The 22,591-nt window shown below is 43.3% G+C and overlaps 1 protein-coding gene across 6 annotated transcripts; it reads right to left on the bottom strand.

Moving 5' to 3' along the window:
- Positions 1-460: 460 nt before the first annotated feature.
- Positions 461-21,860, bottom strand: mbtd1 (mbt domain containing 1). 6 transcript variants are annotated; one of them, XM_048245637.1, is made up of 17 exons: positions 21,686-21,860; positions 19,700-19,901; positions 17,760-17,893; positions 17,424-17,535; positions 16,600-16,682; positions 16,033-16,150; positions 15,515-15,649; positions 13,564-13,652; positions 12,936-13,170; positions 12,142-12,197; positions 10,568-10,672; positions 9,833-9,980; positions 8,756-8,838; positions 6,858-7,092; positions 5,844-5,915; positions 5,190-5,390; positions 461-3,924 (listed from the first exon to the last, which is right to left on the bottom strand). In XM_048245637.1, the coding sequence occupies exons 1-17, from the start codon at positions 21,704-21,706 to the stop codon at positions 3,809-3,811; spliced, it is 2,145 nt and encodes a 714-aa protein (XP_048101594.1). In that variant the 5' UTR covers positions 21,707-21,860; the 3' UTR covers positions 461-3,808. The 6 variants fall into 6 exon arrangements, with proteins under 6 accessions (XP_048101594.1, XP_048101595.1, XP_048101593.1 ...); XM_048245638.1 differs by having other exon boundaries at positions 461-3,865; positions 17,403-17,535; XM_048245636.1 differs by having other exon boundaries at positions 17,403-17,535.
- Between the last annotated feature and the right edge of the window lie 731 nt (positions 21,861-22,591).

Consider the following 22,591-nt stretch of genomic DNA (forward strand, 5'->3'; position numbering starts at 1 on the left):
CTAGCTAATGCTGTTTGCGATTTGGGGCTATAGCATATACCAGAGCAAGCTCTGTAGTGGTTGATCAGCGAAAAATACTGTCTCCATGGCTTATTTGATGTGTTTTAATGCAGAAAAAACCTTTGGGTGAATTTGGGGTAGTCGCCAGACAAAAGTTTAAGAACCACTGCTGAGCGGTTGAGAATGAGCCTGTCAATCACCTGTGGAGTGGGTTCTAATGGAGGTGCATTTGTAGAGGATCCTTCAAAAGTGCCAACCTCTATTCAAAAACACTGATGCAAAACCTGTGCAATCTTTGTGTCAAAGGTCTAAGGTGTGGTGCGTCATTTTTTAATGGCATATTCTTATCACCCCTTCATGAAATGCCGTAAGTTTATTGGGCCCTCTAAACAGTAAGCGTTTTTTTGAACTGGCATCCTTATATGCAGCCTTACCAAATCATCAGGCCAAACAGATAAAATAATCTGACATATTCTTTTATTCAGTGTTAAAAAAGTGAATAAACTTTTACACATAATTTTAATGCTTTGCCACATCCATGCTGCAGAAAGACTTGATTAAAAAATGAAACTAAAACATCTATACTTCTTTCTCCAAATACATATATTTTAAAATTTTGTACATATTCGATAGAGCTGGGTAGATCTCAAGTTCACGGGACATTGATCATGAAAACCAAAGGACAGTAAATCATATATTCACTATTAAAAAACACAGAAAAAGGTAAAAACCCCATTTTTTTATATTCCCACAAGTTCCATGCAGAGAAAGGGATACACGTTTAAATTAAGCCCATACAAATCATTGTATTTGTATCCAAAAATACAGAAATACGAGAAGAGAACTCAATTTCTTCACCATAATCACAGTTTCTGAAAATCATTCCATTCTTAGGAAAAGATTAGTCACTTTATCAAATATATAGCACCAGAATACAAAGACAGCATGATGGGGCTCAACATTTAAAAAAAGCACACGCACACACACACACACTTGCTCACACACACACACACACACCATCAGACATACACACAAACCCGTGTAGTCAAGAAGACCAAAAGTTACACAACACTAACAACTTTCGAACAAATCACACGTAAGACAACTAGATGCTATCACTGGTGCATGCACGGCGTTTGGATTCCCCCGTCTCGTTGACTCTGAACGAAAGGTTTTGCTGAATAATCTAATAGTCTCTGACTGGTCGTGAGTATCTTTTTTAGCAAGCCTACTACAGACAAAAAGTTTGTGCGTGTTACTTTTGCCTACAACCCCTCTCCCCTGCATGCTGCGTTATGACACTGGCGCCATTCCAAACCTCTTATTTCTCTGCGAAGGCGAAAAAAGGCTGTACAATGCCTAGGAACAGTCATGCCATGTTACACCTCACACACAACACATGTCCACAATTTGGTCTCTCTTTCAGCACGGACGGCACACAACAGAAAATGACCCTTGGGGAGTTTCCAAACATGGTGCTCTTTGTCACACAGCAGGTTAAGCCATTATCGTTAGGTATTCTTTAAAGAGCTAGGCCTATAGTAAAACAAAAAACACTTTCACTCAGCCAAAAGGCTGATATGAGTTATGTTTAATACCATGGATGTGGCCTTATTGCTTCGAAGTGATCTGAAAGACCTTAGTCACCAACTGCTGCACGTCATTCACATTTAACAACTGGAATTCCACACACACACACACACACACACACACACACACACACACCCTAATTACACCACGCAGGAGAGAGCACAGTTAACACACATCTAACTTGACGGATTCAACATACAGCCAGCAAGCTTGAAGAGGAGACATAAAAACCTAAACCATACCAGACAGACAACAAAAACAGGAGCCACAAGCACATCACAAACTAAAGGAAAGAAAAGACAGACAGACAGACAGACAGACAGGTAGGTGTGTAAATAGCCAACAATACAGGTTCACACATTGAAGCGGGCCTTGTGTTAACAGAAAGGGGGAAAAGAAAGAGGAAGTCTAGCCCTACACAGGTCACAGTGTGTGACAAATCGAGAGTTCAGACTGACTGTTCAAATGAATGTAGAAACGACACACAAAATGGCTGACTCAAATGAGGATTAAAATCAGAGACCAATACGTTGGACCAGCAAAGAAAGAGATTAAAATCTAAAATTCAGTTAGTTCCTGAGAGCAAAATGTCAACCTTACTGGTATGTGAAGGGAGGAGTCCATTCCCTTCTCAAGTTTTAGAAAGGTGGAATATCTAGTTCATGCCTTGGTGCTCGTTAACTAAAACGATGAAATATTATGCAAAATGTCTCTCTCTCTCTCTCTGTTACATGTATAATAGACGTTTGTATTTTATGTGTTAATGAATTAATCCATTTCCCATTTCAATAAAATTACTATATTAGTGAAATTTATTAAGTCTATTTTGGAGAATATGGTCACAAAGAGGACATTGAATCTATATGACACATATGTCACACAGACTGTATATTGTCATACTGTATATTTTGTCAGCTGTCTCACTCGTCACACACACACACACACACTTTTTGTGGTTGCAAAAACAATTTGTTATGTTTATTTTTATGTAATAAGATTCTGTTTGACTTTGTTTTTTGCACACCAGTCTGATTCTCTGGAGAGGTAGAATATATCAGTGCCACGTTTTTATAAACGGTTGTAGTAAGAAGAAAATAGAACATGAACAACTAAGTTTGAATTAGTTTCACCCGTAAAAATGGTAACAAAACTGGAGCAATGGAAGGTCTTGGTTGATCACCTCTGGCTCCATGTCTCTTCCTGATAACTAAACGGTAGTTAAACGAAGAGCAGAGAAATGCCAAACTCCATTTCCTCGTCTAAGACAGTGAGTCTCCTAGTCTGCCACACCCCTCAGCTGTGATTATTGATGGTAATTGTACAAATGGCTATGCTATCCTTGTGGTAAATTACTGACATATTTTTTTTTTAGAATAGTTTTATTTCTTTTTTATATTTCTATGTAATGTGACTCTGGACATTCAATGGTATACATATAAGCGGTTATATAGAATAGTGATATCTCGACCTTTTATGTAATTTAACATTCGCTGTTTGACGACACTGCCACATTGTGGCAAACTCACTGCAGAAACTATAGGTACCAGTCATCATGATTATGGCATAATTTCATAAAAAGGAAGTAAATTTTATTATGACTTGGCAGAAAACCTTAATGCATGTCATTGTATGTGTTTCCATTTATATACTGTATCTCCATCTGATTGTTCCTACCAGTAAGGTTTTAACTTTATACACCCTGTTTTTCATAATATCCCGAAGACACACCCATACATTATGTACACATACAGCTCTCGACCCCAGAGAGATGACCCTTCACCCCACCGCTGCTTCCAAAAAAAAGGGGGGGAAAATCTAAAACTAAAACCCAAAAATGATACAAACATGAAAAAAAAGCAAAAACTGTAGAATACAAAACCAGCTAGAGAGCAAAATGTAGTCACCAAAATCACTATAATTGATTCCATATGAACCCACCCCCCCCCCCCTCTGGTCTCACCCTCATCTGCGTGTCCTGAGCCGAGGCGCTGCGCTGCGGATGACTGATCAGGAGCAGGAACAGGAGTCCTGACACTGCTGAGTGGGGAGGAAGGGAGCCCCTCCCCCCTCTACTCCACTCCTGCAGCGTCCCCCAGGGACTGGTGAGCTGTCAGCAGTGTGAAAAGTGTGTGTGTGTGTGTGTGTGTGATAGGCTCTTCTGCTCCGCTGTTGCGCCCCCCTCCCCCCCGGTCTCCATCAGCTGTGGTGGTGGTGGTGGTCAGGGCTCCTGTTTGATGTAGAGTCCAGGCGCGGGGCTCGGGCGCTCAGTAACAGCCTGTGGGAAGGTGAACTCGTCAGGCTCCATCAACTCCTCTTTCACCTGCAGCGCCACCCCTGCCAGCAGCGCCGAGGAGAGGAGAGGAGAGCAGGAGGAGGAGGAGGAGGAGGAGGAGGAGGAGGAAGATGGGGGAAGGGAGAGGACAACAGTGGGAGGGGAGGGGGGGAGGGAGAGGGAGAGGAGGAGGAGGAGGAGGAGGAGGAGGGAAGGGAGAGGAGAGGAGGAGGGGGGGGGGGGTGAGGGAGAGGGAGAGGAGAGGAGGAGGAGAGGAGGGGGGGGGGGAGAGGAGAGGAGGAGAGGGAGAGGAGGGAGGAGGAGGAGGAGGGGGGGGGTGAGGGAGAGGAGAGGAGGAGAGGGAGAGGAGAGGAGGAGGAGAGGGTGAGGGAGAGGAGAGGAGGGAAAAGGCAAAGCGAGGAGAAAGAGGGGAAGAAGAAAGAAGGGAGAAAGAAATGGAGATGAGAGGGGAGAAGAGGAGGAGAGAGAAGGAAAGAAAAAGAGGAGAGAAGGGGAGTAAAAAAAACAGAAAAAGAAGGAAGGGGAGAGGAGAGGAGAGGAGAGGAGTACAGAAGGAAAGAAAAAGATAGCAGCCAGGGAAGAAGACGTCAGGCAACCCAAGAGAAGGCGCCTCCAAGATGTGTGCAGAAAGCAGAGAAAGGAGGAGGAGGATGGTCAGGAGGAGGAAGAGCACAGGAAAAGGGAGGGAAGAGAAAGGGAGAAAAAGAAAAGAGGAAAAGGAGAGAGGATAAGCAAGGCAAGGAGAGGAGAGAAACTACTGCATCTATGCTCAGACGCACCCCCCTCTACCTGATGCTTAGACCAACAAACATGCCACATAGGTTAAGCTACGCTACCAGGTGACGAGAAGCTTGTTAGCTGGATTACAGGTGTGGCTAAGCTAATGTACATTGTGCTACTATCTGCACAAAAGGAGGCTAAAAGCTCAGGTGTGCTATTCCACTTGCTTTACCGGTGGGGCCAAGCGCAGATGCACTGCGCTACCTGGCTAACATGCTAGGCTAAGCGAAGTGTATTGCACTACCTGGATACCATGCTAGGCTAGCCGAAGTGTACTCTGCTACCTGGCTAACATGCTAGGCTAGGCGAAGTGTATTGCGCTACCTGGCTAACATGCTAGGCTAGGCGAAGTGTATTGCGCTACCTGGATAACATGCTAGGCGAAGTGTATTGCGCTACCTGCACTGAAAAAGCGGAGCCAGGCTCAGGTGTGCTGCGTTTGTTATTTTTGCGTTTGCTCTGCACGTGAGGTTAAGCTCAGGTGTGCTGTGCTGTGCTACCTGCTTGGCAGGTGGGGGGAGGTTACCTGCTTTGCGGGCAGGGCTGAGCTCAGGGCCTGCGGAGGAGCTCACAGTGTGCACGGCCTCGGAGGCGCTGGGTGGTGTCGGGGGTGAGGGGTAATCCGGGGGGGTCATGTTCTCATCCCCTGAGAGGCTCCGTGGCGGGACCCTGGTCAGGGCGATGCCCGTCAGACTCACTGGACGCTTACCAATGGGGATCTTACGCTCTAGAAAGCCAAGACAGACAGGGACATGTCCTGACCTTACACTCCATCCTAAGTTACCTTTACAAGCTTGCCTTTCCAGGAGATAGAAGATAGGAGATCACAACCCATATTAGTTCAACCACAATTACACGAGAAAACACGGACACCGGACGCATTGGATATCCGGCTATTTGATGGTCAGTGGATTCATCTTTGCCCCTCAACTACTTAAATGCGTTAATGGCTCAGCAAGTCCACATAACCCAAACAGACAGAGATCTCGTATCACTCTTTTGGCACAAAGCCATCGGTGGGCCCCACCGCGGAGCGAAAGGAGGGAGGGGGGGGCAGCATGTCAGGGCTTACCCTAATATGGGCAGGGGGAGGTGCAGGAAGGGGAAATACAGAGGGGGAAAGAGGGAGAAAAAGGGGGAGGAGAGAGGGAGGCAAAGGACCGGGTGTAAATTGACCTACTTTTCTTCTGGCCTTTGTACTGCTGGGATTTCTTCTTTTGTTTGGTCACACTTGGAGGACGCTCTCTAGAGGCTGACGGCAGAGACACAGACAGACAGAGAGACAGACAGACAGACAAACAAACAAAGTCATTTCCTCAATCAATCACAGAGCAGCAACCATAGAAAAAAAAATAAAAAATATACGCTAGCTATGGATAGCCCTTATCTGCAAGTTTATGCATTGCTATTACCAATGAATGACAAATAGCATGCAAATTTAAATTGTATGTGACTGGTATCTATAAAATATGAATAGATATGATGATATGAATAAATCTTTAAGTGTGGTTTATGATGCTAGCTCTAGATAGATAGATCTAGATAGATAGATAGATAGATAGATAGATAGATAGAGATAGATAGAGATACATACTTTATTTATCCCCAAGGGGAAATTCAAGATTTCTGTCTCTGTAATGTGTTTGTTAGATTTACTTGTTTTGTAGCATTTGTTTTACATTGGTCATACATAGTGTGTTTTCAGATTTAGTTTTCACTGCTTTACAGTGTGTTCTATATATTAAGTACAAGTATATATACTCTTTTGATCCCGTGAGGGAATCAATTGGTCTCTGCATTTATCCCAATCCGTGAATTAGTGAAACACACTCAGTACACAGTGAAGACACAGTGAGGTGAAGCACACACTAATCCCGGCACAGTGAGCTGCCTGCTACAACAGCGGCGCTCGGGGAGCAGTGAGGGGTTAGGTGCCTTGCTCAAGAGCACTTCAGCCGCTTCTTACTGATCGGGGTTCGAACCGGCCACCCTCCGGTTACAAGTCCGAAGCGCTAACCAGTAGGCCACGGCTGCCCTCCAAGTTAGCTTGTTTTATCATTTTCGTTTGACATTTGGTTGAGAGTACTGCCATTGACTTGGTTTACCGTTGTTTGATTTGTGTTCTTTTTTGTGATGTTTGTTGTTTGTGTTTGTTTAGTGCTGTTTTGTTTTGGGCGTGCTGTGCTGGCCTCACCCTGAGCGGCTGGGGGCTGCAGCTGGTAGCCGGTCAGTTGGCACCAGCCCACGGGGTAGAGGTCTGGCGACTCGCAGTCCACCCACTGGTCGTACTCGTCCTCCCAGCCGTCGAAGTGGATCCGCAGCAGCCGATGGACGATGCGGGTCACCGTGGCAACGCACACCAAACGCGGCTCCATCAGGTCCACAGCCTCCAGCTTCATTCCCGAGCGGAAGCCGTGGTTTGGAACCTCCTGCATCGCATCAGAGATGGATGAAACAATTACAAACATTTGCAAGACAACCAGATTAGCTCTGATCGCATGGCTTAGTAAACAACAGGGAAAACATAACAACTTCATTAAAAGGACAAATCAAAACAAAGACATTTTAACAGATTATCTTGGAATAAAAGCATGCTAAACTTTTACACTACCCTACACTGGGTACAGAGTTTTACACAATGCAGTTAAATAAGCAATAACCATTTTTCCATCATGAAAAAAAGGAAATGGTTTTTGATTGATGCAACTCTGGGGACAGAGAGAGGATCTACAGTCATCTCCTAAATTATTAAGCACTTCACACACATTCTTTCACATTTGTTTCTCTGTTTTTGCCTTTTATTATGTATTGACATCCATTCCCCAGCCTAACATTCTGCATAAGCACACTTCAAACAGTACAATCAACACAAACAGAAGATAACAGGGGAACAAGCATCTTTCAGATAGACACTACTGTTCATATTTCAATCCATCAAACATTGAAAATTTGCTTTCAAATAATCCTCCATTTACAGCACTTGCAAACAGTGAAGCATTACAGCTTGAGTGGCTCTTCACTAAAGGCGTTGTATCATTTGGTGTGATGCTCTGGCTTTCGGTCTTGACTTCTTCACTGCTGCTGAGGAGACTGGTGGAGTTTTATGGGAACGGTGCCATTTTATAAATCTGCCAGCTTAAGACCTTTAGGGAATCTGTCAAACTAGACAAACTGATGTTCTTAAAAGGTATTCACTTGCCCAGTTGTGCACCAGGGCTTCATGCTTATCTTTGTTCAAGACGGTTTGCCTGGTTCTGTGGCAGACACACATTTCTTTTAGATATCTTTGGTTTTGGCTAATGTCTTGCATGGAAAAAACCTTAATTTCTTAGACAAATAACAGGCCAATGCATTTCTTAAGAAAGCCTTTTCTATCTGACTATAGTTCATACTTTCAATACTAAAATAGCCAGGGAAGAAAGCATTGTTTATTGCTTCCTTAAACTGCAAAACAGTCTTTAGGTACACAAACATAATTGCAAAGTTTTTGTAAAGATGAATTTTCCTTTTTAACATGATAATTTAGGTTAAGCCTCCTTTATATACAATTGAAACACAGGAGTTACAGTCAATGAAAAAGGGTATTAACATTCTATCCAAAATCAGCCATTTCCAGGTGACGGGTCTTTTACCACATTGTCAATGTCTGCACTATATGTCCAATCCAGTTTAAGATACTTGAATATAAGGTGTGATTTTCTTTCAATAACAAGGATGTCTCTTAGCGATTCCAAACGAGTGCATAGTAGTCGCATATAGTATACAGTAGTACACTTACCACCAGAAGCTATTTCATTTCTACAATCAACACCACAGGCTGCACCTTGAACTTGCCCACAATATAGCTTAAGAACATGCCAAATCCATCCCAGATTTAAGTTTGATTTTAAATATGGTTTGGTGCAACACTACAATAGGGACCATGAAAAGGCCTCATTGATGCATTACATCGTTATAAAAGCACAGGCCTGATGAGTATTTATTCATTTACTTATTATTTATTTAAACAACAATAGTGTTATGCTCCATCACAAATGAGAAACAGTGTTAAATGATCCCAGCGACTAACGGCAGAGGTAAAAACAGACTCACCTTGTTGAAGAGCTTCACTGGAGCGGCTACTGATCCAGTTTCCCTGAGGTAGTCAAACCATTTGAAAGGGAGCTTTGTGTACCCTGCACAGGAGGGAGACAGGGAGGGAGCTAGTCAGAGCAAGAGACTTACCCAGGAAAGCCACCAACACCCAACCAGAAAGAGAAAGAGAGAAAAAGAAAGAGAAAGAGAAAGAGAAAGAGAAAGAGAAAGAGAAAGAGAAAGAGAAAGAGAGAGAGAGAGAGAGAGAGAGAGAGAGAGAGAGAGAGAGAGAGAGAGAGAGAGAGAGAGAGAGAGAGAGCTGAGGATTCCAATAGGCTGGGGTATAAGTGGTACATGGAGAAGGGCTGTGTTTGATGGACAATGAACAGTATCAAACAAATTTAATAAAACTGCACAAAAATAAAAATCCACATCCATAGCGGAAATAAACAAATCCACAAGAGTTTCTTTCACTTAATCTTAATGAATTGTGTAATTCAGAGTGCATTGATCCCTGTTTGATTATCAAATCTTGTAAACTTTTTTTTCCCTATGTATTTTATCATGATATTTTAACTCTTCTGAGATGATATTGTGGCTGTATGTCTATCTGTCTTTTATGTCTGGTGAGCCAAAGAAAAATTTCCACCTTGGTGGACAATAAAGATTTATTCTATTCTATGACAGCGTGTTTGAGAGACAGACACAAGATGACCTTTGAGCCTATAACACAGGATATGCTCGAGTGTGTGCAGTCAGCCTGAAACTAGGGCTCCAAGACTGAAGAGGATGTTAAGTTTAACTGTCAGGCAGACAAAGTAGCAAGAATTATTGCAACGAACCACCACTGAGTATGAGATGTTCCTTTTTTGGAGACTGAAGACATCAAAATGTTGATCGTGTCATAGCAGCAATGATAGGAATTGTAATTTGCTGGTAAGATGATTGCCAAAGAGCATTAGTTCACATCTGAAATCAAGTCTAAAACAACAGTACACATATCTAGCAAAGCGAGCCCGAGACAGACGCACGTACCTCGGGGAGGGGTTAGACAGACGCACGTACCTCGGGGAGGGGTTAGACAGACGCACGTACCTCGGGGAGGGGTGAGCTCAATGGAGTTGATCTCGCAGAAGCCGGCTGGGAAGATGGATGGTGAGGTGGAGTGGTAGCAGAACCAATCAGAGCCGTCCGCTGCTTCCGAGCCATCGATCCCAATCATGAGGTAACCGTCCGCCAGCACCTGAGACAGGAAGTGACATCACAGCGCATCACATACATTGGCAGCGTCACCTTCAAGACTTGAGAACAAAAACAATCTACTGGAACAGTCAGGCTGACAGCAACAGAGTGACAAGATTTGCATCCGTCTCCATTTTCACTGACAGAAACAAACAAGTAAATACACTACAGTTGCAAAAAAAAAGTAAACATTATATATTGATACTGCACAGGAGCATCTTCACGATGAAGAGGATTTGTATTTTAAAAACAGCATAGACAACTTTTCTGTGCTAACCAGTTGATTCTCTATCTAAGGCGAAAGTAATTCAGTGTCTTAGAAAAGAAATAAGAACAACCAACACACACATTACAACATATGACTATGGACAAGACATTTCAAACTTTATTTGTAAAGCTCATCCACTGTGAAGCGATGGTGAGGTATAGGCCCTCATCTCGACCGACCGACCAACAGACAGACAGCCAGACAGACCGACAGACACTTTATTGATTCCCAAGGGGAAATTCAAGGAAACCTCCTGTACCCTTCAAGTATTCTCTAAATTCCCTCTAAATTCCCTCCTGGAGGGCCGAGGCAGGCCTCACCTTGCGTACGGTGGCCACACAGATGGCCGAGAGGTTGAGGGGGTCGATGGCCTCCAGCTTCATGCCGTCCTTGAACCACTCCCCACTCTGGTCCACATCCCTCACCTGAGGGAGACACACACGCTAGTGTGAGCAACACACACACACACACACACACACACACAATTCACCTGAGACACACACACACACATGCTAGTGTGAGCAACACACACACACACACACACACACACACTTCACCTGAGACACACACACACACAATTCACCTGAGACACACACACATACACACACACACATGCTAATGTGAGCAACACACACACATTCACACACTTTACCTGAAAAACACACACACACACACACACTTCACCTGAGACACACACACACACACACACACACTTCACCTGAGACACACACACACACACACATGCTAGTGTGAGCAGCAAGCATATGCACACACACACATACATGCTAGTGTGAGCAGCAGACACGCACACACACACGCACACACTTTCACACACACACACTTTACTTGAGGGACACACGCACACTAGTGTGAGCAGCAGCCATTTTAAAAATACACACAGGCACTTCGGCTGTCTATCTGTCTGTCTAAGTGACAGACAGATAGACAGACAGAGTCAAAGCCTCTGGCCAGGTAAAGCCACTATCCTAGCAGGAGGTGGTAGTGATATAAGCTCACCCTGCCACACACACACACACACCTCGTTTCCCCCCCCAAATGCAGCGCTAATATCCCAAACCACTCCTCTTGTGCTACACAAGCTAACTGCTGCTGTCGGTGACTCAGAGGTGAGTCAGAGTTAGCGCTGGCTACCCTTTTGATGACCAACCACTGACAACCATGCTTATGTAAAGGTCAACGTTAACAAACAAAAAAATTAATTACACTTCAATTCATACCAAATCCACTTAACGGTGATAACAAGCACGACTGAGTGTGGGTGTGTGTGTGTGTGTGCGTGTGTGCGTGGCGTGTGTGTGTGTGTGTGTGTGTGTGTGTGTGCGTGTAAACTAAACTAGATTCACTACAAGCATGCACTGCACTACCGAAGCAAAGTATGAACTCTAAGCAAGTCTTATAAGTAAAGTCTTTTGCTCCTGTGAGGGAAATTTGGTCTCTGCATTTATGAACACACAGTGAGGTGAAGCACACACTAATCCCGACGCAGTGAGCTGCCTGCAACAGCAGCGGCGTTCGGGGAGCAGTGAGGGGTCAGGTGCCTTGCTCAAGGGCACTTCAGCCGTTCCAACTGGTCGGTGTTCGAACCGGCAAGCCTCCGGTTACAAGTCCGAAGCGCTATCCAGTAGGCCACGGCTGCCCCATGATGATACCAACTGTGTGGTGGTCAGATGTGGGTATACTTGGCGGATTGACAGATCTTGCTATCGTGAATAGCCTCTGATTACAATTACAAGGCATTTAATATCTTTCTCGACCCATGCATGGATAGGATTACAGAGTTCAAAGCGAGTGGTTGTTGTGTGTCCAATAAGAGAGGGACTGGACAATGGCATTTAAGGAGGAGTAAAGGCTTTTGTGCCGTTTGATCGCTCACCTTCACAAATAGCTGCCCTGGAGCGTCCACCTGCCCCTCCAGCCTCTTGGACACGTCTGAGGAAATAAAGTTGTGTGTTAAGCTCACAGACACAAGTGAAAAAATGTAATGTAATAATAAAAAATGTCCGCAACACTGCTTTAGACTCCCGTATATTTAATGTACAAAAGGCAATGCTTCGACCCTGCTGGGTCTTCTTCAGGCAAAAAGCTCAGACACACACACACACACACACACACACACAAACACACACAAAACAGTATATCACCTAAATCTTCTCCAATAGATTCTTAACAGGTAGGCTACACCAGGCGTGCCGTTGGCAGAGTCTATGCAGCAGCAATTAAAGCCCTCCTTACACCAGAAGTCTTTGGCAAGATTTGGGAAAGATTGTAGTCTTTTGAGTAAAGCTTGAATGGAGGGCATTAGTTAAAAGACTCCAATCTTTCAAGAATCTTTCCCAAAATCTTGTCAAAGTCTTCTGATGTATGGGGTAGCATTACTTGCGCTATAATCAATGGAACTGGCTAACACCAGACGTGACAGGAGCGTGTGCATTTGCAAAAGAATGCAAGTCCATTATCCGTCTTAGTCTTTATCTTTAGTTATCTGCTGTACAGCACTTTGGTCCGTTTATGCCGTGTTTAAATGTGCTTTATAAATTAAAACTTACTTACTTACTAACTAAGTCTTCTAGAACTATTTTTACGCTCCGCGAACAGAATGCTTCAATAGTGCACACGGTGTAGCCCGGCCGCAAGGGTCAGAGAAGAGACCAGAGCCTCTGTGCTGACCTGATCTCTTGAAGCGGTGACCGATGCTTCGGGACCAGCCGATGGAGTGGATCAGGGGACTTTGCATGTGGCACCAGAAATCGTCAGAGCCGTCCTCGCTCTCCTCGTAGACGAGACGCAGACGGCCGCCGATCACCTGCTCCACCAGGGCCACGCGCGTCCGGCACAGGTGCGTCTTGTCCACTACCTCCACGCGCATCAGCTTCTTAAAGGGGAACTGCATGCTCTCCTGCACCTGTGTGTGTGTGATGCACATTTGTGTGTACAGACATGTATAGGTAGGTGTGTGCGTGTGTGTGTAGGTGTGTGTGTGTCATGCACATTTGTGTGTATAGACATGTATATGTAGGTAGGTAGGTATGTAGGTAGGTAGGTGGGTGTGGGCGTAAATAAATAGATGAGTGAATTTGTGTAAGAGTGGTGAAATTGGCCAGATGACAAGATGCATTCAATTAGCTTGATAATTACAGCAACAAATACAAACACAGAAATAAGGATCTGAACAATATCAAGTTTTAAATGGTTACAATGTTGGGTACATCTGATACATAATGTCCATCATGTGTTCTACTGCACTGTCACTGATCACTACCGAGACCCAGCTGGAGTGGGGGGGATTGGCGGTCACCTTGGAAGAGAAGTCCGGGGGGAGGGTCTTCGCCCCAGTGAGACGCTTCACCAGGAAAGCCTTCCAGTTGCTGACCTTGTGCTGAATGGCTACAAAACAGACGAGAGGTGACCGCTTCTGTTAACCGCGCAGTTTTTTTAAAGGGACAGTTTGCAGTTCCTGCATACGCAGTGTACCCTCACTGTCTTTAATTGATTATATTTGCATATTAAACACAACAAGACCCAAGACTCGCAGCCTTTGGACTGACATAGTCACGGTCATTTAGAGGGATCGTTATTTTTCATTTCTGCCTCCGACAAAAACAGTAAACCTCACCTTTATGGTTTTTCCTAAATCGCTAAACTCCATTCTCTGAACCAAATGCTTAGTGGTCTGAACCCGTTTATTCAATCAATCACTCTTTTGTCAAAACCATAAACACTTTTTAAACCTTGTTAGGCACACTTTGGAGATCTTGTTTAATCTTTCGTGCACAACTCTCTAAGGCACTGTTTGGAGATCTCGTTTAATCTTATGTGCACAACTCTCTAAAACACATTCCTCCCAACTAAAACACACTCTTTGCACTGTGATGCACCTGCGACGCCTAAATGCCTACCACAGGTAGCAGAAGGTAAGACACAATATGCAGCACAGATATGAATGCATACACAGTACAAGAACTCAAAAGTGTTCACACTTGTTGCGACTGATGAGATGACACCACTATAAGCCAGTTGAGTGTGTGCGGGCCACACTGAGGTTGGGGGGTGTGTGTGATCCCAACAGAGGATGGAATCAATCTGAGAGGCTGAGGAGGGGGGAGTGGGTCTAAGAGGTGATGGGAGAGGAACACAAACAGCAATACTAAGCACAAGATTTTCCAGACGAATTCAAGAAATTGTGATGGCATGACATTACATATTGCATTGCATGCAGTGCTTACAGTAAGCAATATATTTGGATCATGTTACTGAGTTGTGTGAATATTTTTTTCTTCCAAAGAAAAAATGCATTTACTGCATTGCAATGCACATGGAGATTTCCTTTCTGGAGTTTCAGTACATTGTACAGTGTAGTTTCTATGGCTGGACGTTGTGTGCAATGAATGCTCAGACGTGTTTATTTTCACTGGCTCAGAGCAAGAGTTGAAAACAGTCTTTGGTCTTGGGCTAACCCAAGAACTGTTTTGGGGTGATTGTTTGATTTTGCCAGAAGAGTCAAGGGTTTTGTGAACGTAGTTTGTTAAATGGTTTTTTGTGTTTACAGTTTTGACAAAAGGGTGAAAGGATTCAAGAAATATGTTTCAGCAGTTGTTTTATGAATGGGTTCAAATGCTAAAGTTCTTGACGGAGTAGGTATTTGTCTTGTGGCATGATCCATATTTATAATGGGTGCTGTGCTTGTTGAAGACAATTTTGAATATTTATGAGCATCTGTTCTCCATGAAAAAATAGACACATTCGTCAGCCTTAAATTACAATACAGGTCCGAGTCATTAATATGGTACAACTGCCTCAAAACTAAAACATTTCATGTCTGTGAAATACGTTATTGTTTTCAGACCTAAACCTTGCAAAACATAAACCACAAGTAACATGATATAGCATACGTGTGTGACATATTATTGCATGCTGGAATTAGATTGAACAGGCGGTGGGACATATTACACAGAGCAAAATAGATGCCACAGCATTCAGAAGTTGAGGAACGGCCATCTTGGCCCTCACTAAGGCTAGATCCCTGCCTTAGAGTGCTTTATTTCTCTACTTCCCCAAATAAATCCTACTACACGTCCTAAACACCTGACACCAGCAGCAGGGCAGCCACCCTCCCTCGTAATTCTTACATTCAGACGGGACTAGAGGTTTGCCCATAGACACCCACCACCCTCCCTCGTAATTCTTACATTCAGACGGGACTAGAGGTTTGCCCATAGACACCCACCACCCTCCCTCGTAATTCTTACATTCAGGCGGGACTAGGGGTTTGCTCATAGACGCACACCAGCCGACGGGGTGGATATCGGGCACACAGACGTTACACCAGAAGTCCTGTCCAGAGTCTCCATCGAAACCCTCGTAGCGCAGCAGGGCTTTGAAGCCTGTGGACCGGAAACACAGCAGGGCCCTATTCTTAAACATTCTGGGTCGACATGACCTGCAATATCATCAACACTCCCAAAGGATGAAAGATTTAAGTGTGTGTGTGTGTATTATTTTAATGGACAGGAGGGCAGAAGTTATTGTATATTTACACATTCAGATTTTTGTAAGAGGAAATAACTTAATTTGTTAGTTATGAAACTCTATAAAGAGGATTGGTGTTTGTGTCCAGGATTATGGTCAAAAGCACTACTGTAAACCAATCCAGATACTTGTTTTGCACATCAACAATACTTGATGTTACATTTATTCAACTATGCAGCAAATAACAGAACAATTCAATGCAACAAAATCCTGTGCCAGATTGCACTGGCTGACTTGCCTGCTAGCTTAATAATGCTTGCTATCCAGTAGACCTTCATGGGCAAGCTGCTGTCGGAGTTGGGCACCTCAATGCGCACTCCGTCAGTGATGTCACCCCAAGACGTTCCCATGGGAACCTAGACAGAGAGCACAGCTCACACTCACACTCTCCACCAGCTGCTAATGGAGAAGGCCAGGTCAGCTGAGGTAATGAATGCCCGCTTTCACCAAACACGCACAAACTTTATATACATATTTGCGTACATCCATTCAGGCATATATTTGTTATTTATGTCAGATTTTTAAGGAAGTTTTAAGGACTTGACTTGCTGTTAATAAACATTTAGAATGCATAAAAGCATATCAACCTTTCAAAACATTTTTGACAAAACAACAACATTAATTATTTAACTGTGTAACTGACACCTGTATTTCACACATCTGATATGCAAATGTTTGTCATATATTTGTACAAATGATTGCATATATTTTGCTAATTATTTTCCAGCTTTCCTACAATAAACATTACACAATCATGACATTCTTCATTTTGCCAAGCGCTGGGTTCAGCTCACTGTGTACATACGTGTTTGAAACAGCTCACGGGAGCTCCAACCATGTCCCCACTGCCGATGTATCGTCCCCAGTCAAACCCCTCAACTGGGACAGCTGCAGGCCAAGAAAGACACACAGAGAGAAAGATTCAGATGCTTGTGAAAGCAACAGAAGAATCTGCCAAACCACTGCCAACATATCCCCCGAGTAAAGCTCTCTATCATACATAACCACAGCAGAGAGGAGGGAAAGCTCTAGATGCTTGTGCGCAACTAAGAAGGTTATGGTGGTCTTGGGGTCTCTACTGTCAATATAGAGAGTTACCTCAGACAGCAAGGCCCTACTACGCACAGAACACACACTTGAATGGTAAAAGGCACTTTGGATTCAGGCTAGTTTATAGTTCAGAGGACAAGTGTTGCTCGACAGAAAACAATTGTTGCCGACAGATGGCGCGGAGCTGTAGACTTTCATAGTCTAGCGCCAGCAACAAATTCTCACAATAGAACTAAATAGAATTCACACAAACCATGATCACTGCAACACACAATAGAACTAAATAGAATTCACACAATCCATGATCACTGCAACACACAATAGAACTAAATAGAATTCACACAAACCATGATCACTGCAACACTCACACAATAGAACTTTGAATTGATATCAAATCAGAGTATGCCACAACATCTGGGCAGTTTCATATGTTTGATGTACGCGGCGTGCTCAGCAACACAAATTGTATCTATTTTTACATCATATTTTGTCGATCGACACTTGTCCCTTGAACTATAAATTGCCATTTAGTGTCTGTTAAATACCAGTTATCTTTACCTGTATTTCTGCTCAGCTCACCTGTTTTCTTAACCTGGCTCTGCTGGTTAGCCTGGTACTGAGCATACGCGGCTAGCTTAGCCATGAGCGGTTGCTTCTGCAACACCTTGGCCTTCTTTGTAGGTGGTTTACCCTGATTAGGACATACAAAATTCACACTTCCAAATCAAAACATTGTGTGCAATAATAAAACTATACACAACAATGACACTGTAAAATAATTGAAAAGGCAGTGTTTTGTAGTGTTTTATACGTTTATTACGTAAGGTCAAGTAATGTGATGTGTACAATGTGCACACTTGTGCAATGTGTTTAAGTAAAAAATAGTAACATAGTAAAATGAGGTCTTTGGGCTACCTGAAGCCGGGCCAGTATGCTGGCTTTCTTGGAGTTGGAGGAGTAGCTTCGCGAGCAGGAGACGCTGCAGAAGCGTTTGGTTTTGGAGTAGAAGGCGTCCCGCACCCCCACCATCCCACACATCTCACACGTAGCTAAAGGAAGCAAAAACAACAACATCATTACAGTGTCTCACTTCTTCAATAGCAGCTAGGCTGTACAATGGTCTTCAATAGCAGCTAGGCTGTACAATGGTCTTCAATAGCAGCTAGGCTGTACAATGGTCTTCAATAGCAGCTAGGCTGTACAATGGTCTTCAATATCAGCTAGGCTGTACAATGGTCTTCAATAGCAGCTAGGCTGTACAATGGTCTTCAATATCAGCTAGGCTGTACAATGGTCTTCAATAGCAGCTAGGCTGTACAATGGTCTTCAATATCAGCTAGGCTGTACAAAGGTTTGGAAAAACAGACTAGAATATGGCCAATAAAAGATACCCAAGCTTGAGTGTCGACACACTACAAGATCACCTTGAACATATTTGGGGGATGCAATGTGAAGCTTGCTAGTGGGTTTAAAATGAGAAATGAGCCTTCATCAGCGAGTACATACTGATTGTGTCTGGTGTTTTAATAAAGATTTGTATATGCACACTGGAAATTTACAACAAAAGTAAAAATAATTTGTTGCAGAATTCAGAAAATAAATGAATGTTTAATACTGCTCTTGTTTGAAAGAGGCCATCCTCACTACATGCTGTTAAATCAACGTTCAGGGAGAAGTGATTTCAGGCTCACACCTGGGTTTGCACAGGCAAATCTAAATCCACTGAGGTATGGGTTGCTTTTACTACACAACAAACTATTGCTGATACGGAAGGCGTTTTATTATGGGGCAGCCGTGGCCTACTGGTTAGGGCTTCGGGCTTGTAACCGAAGGGTTGCCGGTTCGATCCCCGACCAGTAGGAAAAATGTGGGCGGGGGAAGAGGTTGAGCACTGCTCTCCCATGCCCACAATTACGGCTGAAGTGCCCTTGAGCAAGGCACCTAACCCCTCACTGCTCTCCGAACGCTGCTGTAGCAGGCAGCTCACTGCTCTGGGTTAGTGTGTGCTTCACCTCACTGTGTGTTCACTGTGTGCTGTTTGTGTATCACTAATTCACGGATTGGGATAAATGCAGCGACCAAATTTCCCTCACGGGATCAAAAGAGTATATATACACTTATACTTATATTTGAACCCAGGATCACTACATGAAAAACTAAAAATGAGGAAACTATATCTCTGTGAAGCAATTCCAAAACTGACCATACTAATGATGCCATAAGGCCATAAACTTTTCACCATTGCATCCCTTTTTGCGTTGTTCACACTTGCACCCCAAAGTGTATCAGGGAGGAATGACAGCATGAAGAAGATATAATCAAATAGTCTGTCAGTTCTGACTGATATTAAGCTTACTATGCATGCTGTGGCCTAAAACCATTTACAGAATATAATTTTTTACACTACAAAAGTTATCGATTTTAGCTGCAAATACGCCACTGTTGATACACTTAGAAGACGAGACAGACAGAGGAGGCAGTGTTTTCCATACATTGACTTATTTGTGGCGGCCCACCACATTATCAACACTGACCACCACACAATGATTTTCCATGTTGTACTATTTGGAATTCATTAATTGTAGAGCTATGTGCACCTTTGCGCAGCCTCTCCTTGTCTCTCAACAAACCTACATGTACGTTTAAAGAAAACATTAACAATCTTGCAATTGTGCAAACTGGCTAAATTGTGCTTAAATCTGGATCATAATCACGCTGCGCTAATTTGTTAAAAACTGTTGCATTCAAGTTAATTCTGCAAACCTACCACCACAAATAGAATTCAATTCTGTGGGAAACTCTGGGAGGAGAAGGAGGATGAGGAAGAGGATGAAGAGGAATAACAGGAGACGTACCCATGCCAGCCTTGCCGTCGGGGTAGGTGTAGACCTGGCCATTGGTCTTGATGATTGGCAGATTGGCGGGGAGCGGAGGCACCTCCTCATCACTCTCCTCCGAACTCGAGCTGCTGCTGGAGTCCTCGCTGCAGCTGTCGTAGCCGTCAAACATCCCGAACGAGTCCCGTCGCTTACGCTCCGAACGGGCGCCATGCTCCGCCTGCAGGTCACAGCACACAGGTCAAGTCCACATTAAGGAAAAGACAGTCCTCGCAAAGCTGCCTGGACTCAGGCGTATAGACATGAGATCTAAACAGAAAGATGTTGACAATGTCCACATCTATCAAGGGTGGGATAAAACAAGAAAAATAAAGAAAAGTAGTCCTATAAGCCTATTGCACATAGACGAATGGTTTTGCTGACCATATAACAACTGCAGCAAACCTATAGGTGATATGAGAGGCAGAGGTTATAGTACTATAAATGACTGGATACTTTTAACTGAAATTGTTTAACTCACAAGGAATTCTATACAATATGGAGTACTGTAAAAGTGCCATGAAATAATGTTAGTCTATATCGCCCATCCCTAGTACGCATCATCTTACATAGTCTTTCTGTAGAGTTAAAAAATAATAATAATAATAATAATAATAATAATAATAAATTATAACAACAAGGATACTTGTTAAATATTTAAATTTAACTTAACATCACTTCACAAAGTCCACTGTTTTGGAGGTAATGCCCACCATTTTTGATGTCCCAACACAAACTTCCCTTTTGCCAGAATGAATGACCATGGCAAAAGTAAAATTAAGGTTAGAGGCCCAAATACTAGCTAGGAAGTAAGGGGGAAAGCCTTCATCTTTCAATCTTCGACAAGTTTTCGCCAATTGATTAACATTTGTGATTAAGCTAGAATTATGGTCACCTAACTAGTACCTCTTACTAGGAGAGATGTCATCAAACAAGTGACACTAACAGCTACTGGTTCATATAAGTGGATCACAGCTGTTTCCAGCGTCTAGGGAAATGAAAGTAGCCTTTTAACAATTCAGCTTAAAGTGTGGAGTGGGAGGCACAGACACAGCCTATACTTCCACCCTTTGGATTGCAACATCCACGTTTGCATCTATTTTAAATAGTTTTAAATAAAAAATGATCAATGGCCTAACGCGACAGATTATTTTCTTTGCTGTCCATCAATAACTGATAGTTTGGTTTAGGCATTCTGTTGAAAGGTTGCACTGTTTCTATTAGGGAACAAACAATCCTGGAATATTGACTTATAATTATATACACCGGGGAATTAAGCACAATAAAAGGGGGCTGTAAGAATGACTGTATGCTCTCTGTTACGCGGGAAATAACAATACCTGGAAGAAACTTTGCACTTCGTGGACTACGATCACTCAATTTACGATAAACTAGATAGCAGGCAAATCCTAAAACGGGGATTTCTGTGATTACGTTACCTGAACAGCAGAGCATATATGCCATTTTGCACTGTTCACAATGAATAAATCACCACAACACAGACCCGTACGGCCCACTAGCCCGTCTTCCAGGATGTTTCCCATTCCTTATTAGAAGCATAAATGACAGCTGCAAAGCGGGCACAGACACAACACATTTTTAATGTTCCCGACCAGCTGGCTAACAGTACGTTAGCTACAAATTTCCTCTGCAGTGCGGTTCACTTTTTATGGGGCCCGGTACGAGTTAGCATTATGGAAGTGCTCTAGGTTTACTAGCATATTGTGAATAATGTTTACGTAGATAGTTTGTGTACTAAAGGTATCCAGTTAGAAAAAAGCACAAGTTTAACACCAAAACAAAATCTGTAGGAGCGCAACTCCTACATCCAGCAGTTGTAGCTAGCTAAACATATCCACTTTGCGGACTAGCATAGCCACTGCGGAGTGACACTACAACAAAGGCTGAAAATAGGATTACATTTAGCTATGCTAGATTCAAACTGAAACCGCTCCTTCTACCTACCAGATCCCTTGCGTTTTCCATCAGCCCGTCATGCAGAACACTCTGCGTAATCTTAACGTGTAGCCAAAAAGTCAGGAAAAGGAGAAACAATGAGCAAATTTAACTAAATCCCGAAAGGAGAAACTCCAGTTGCATATCAACAAAATTATCATATTCCCAAGGCGCACGCGCAAAGCCCGCCCGCTGATCGCCAATTGGTCAGGGACTGTTTCCTTTATTCTGTCGCTATTTTACAGAGTTGTAACAGGAGAGAGTAGAGTCTGCAGCGCCACCCTTTCCTCAGGATGAGAAAAGTACTCTTGCACTCTGCGTGGAGGTGGAAGACATCAGAACAGCACAAGCCAATTCTGCAATGCTTGCGCTCATGTCTCAGTCTATCATTAAAGCTAAAAAAAGATATTGAAGGTAAATATGGTCGCTGAGATTCAGGAAGATAGATGTATCCTTCCTTCCTTGCATGGGGGGGGTAGAAATTAGATTTTATTCTTAAAAGTCAACAAGTTAGGCCTATATGATGGCACACGTTAAAGGTACAGTCAGCGAAGTAGCTACACGATTTCAAGCCCATAACATTTTTTTTTACATTCAGCGATCATCTCCTCACGACTGCTAGCTGTCCATTCCGCGAGTATAGCCTAATCTGTCAAAAAACATACACACATACACATTTAGCACAAACAAACGTGACTTCCTACACAATCACTGACCTCGTTCTCACCTTTAAATCTAGCCTATTCAGAACAAGCTGATACATTCCTTATGTTGTTGGTTGAGCAGAGGTGTAAAAGTCTGGCTTCAGAAAGTAAAAGTCCTGCCACTTTTTTGTTTGAACCATTCACTTATTAGTTCACTAATTAGTAGGGATGGGCAAAGAGAGGCTTTATGAAACACTGAAACGTTCGAAGC

The sequence above is a fragment of the Alosa alosa genome, chromosome 6 (assembly GCF_017589495.1).
Source record: "Alosa alosa isolate M-15738 ecotype Scorff River chromosome 6, AALO_Geno_1.1, whole genome shotgun sequence".
Lineage (NCBI taxonomy): Eukaryota > Metazoa > Chordata > Actinopteri > Clupeiformes > Clupeidae > Alosa > Alosa alosa.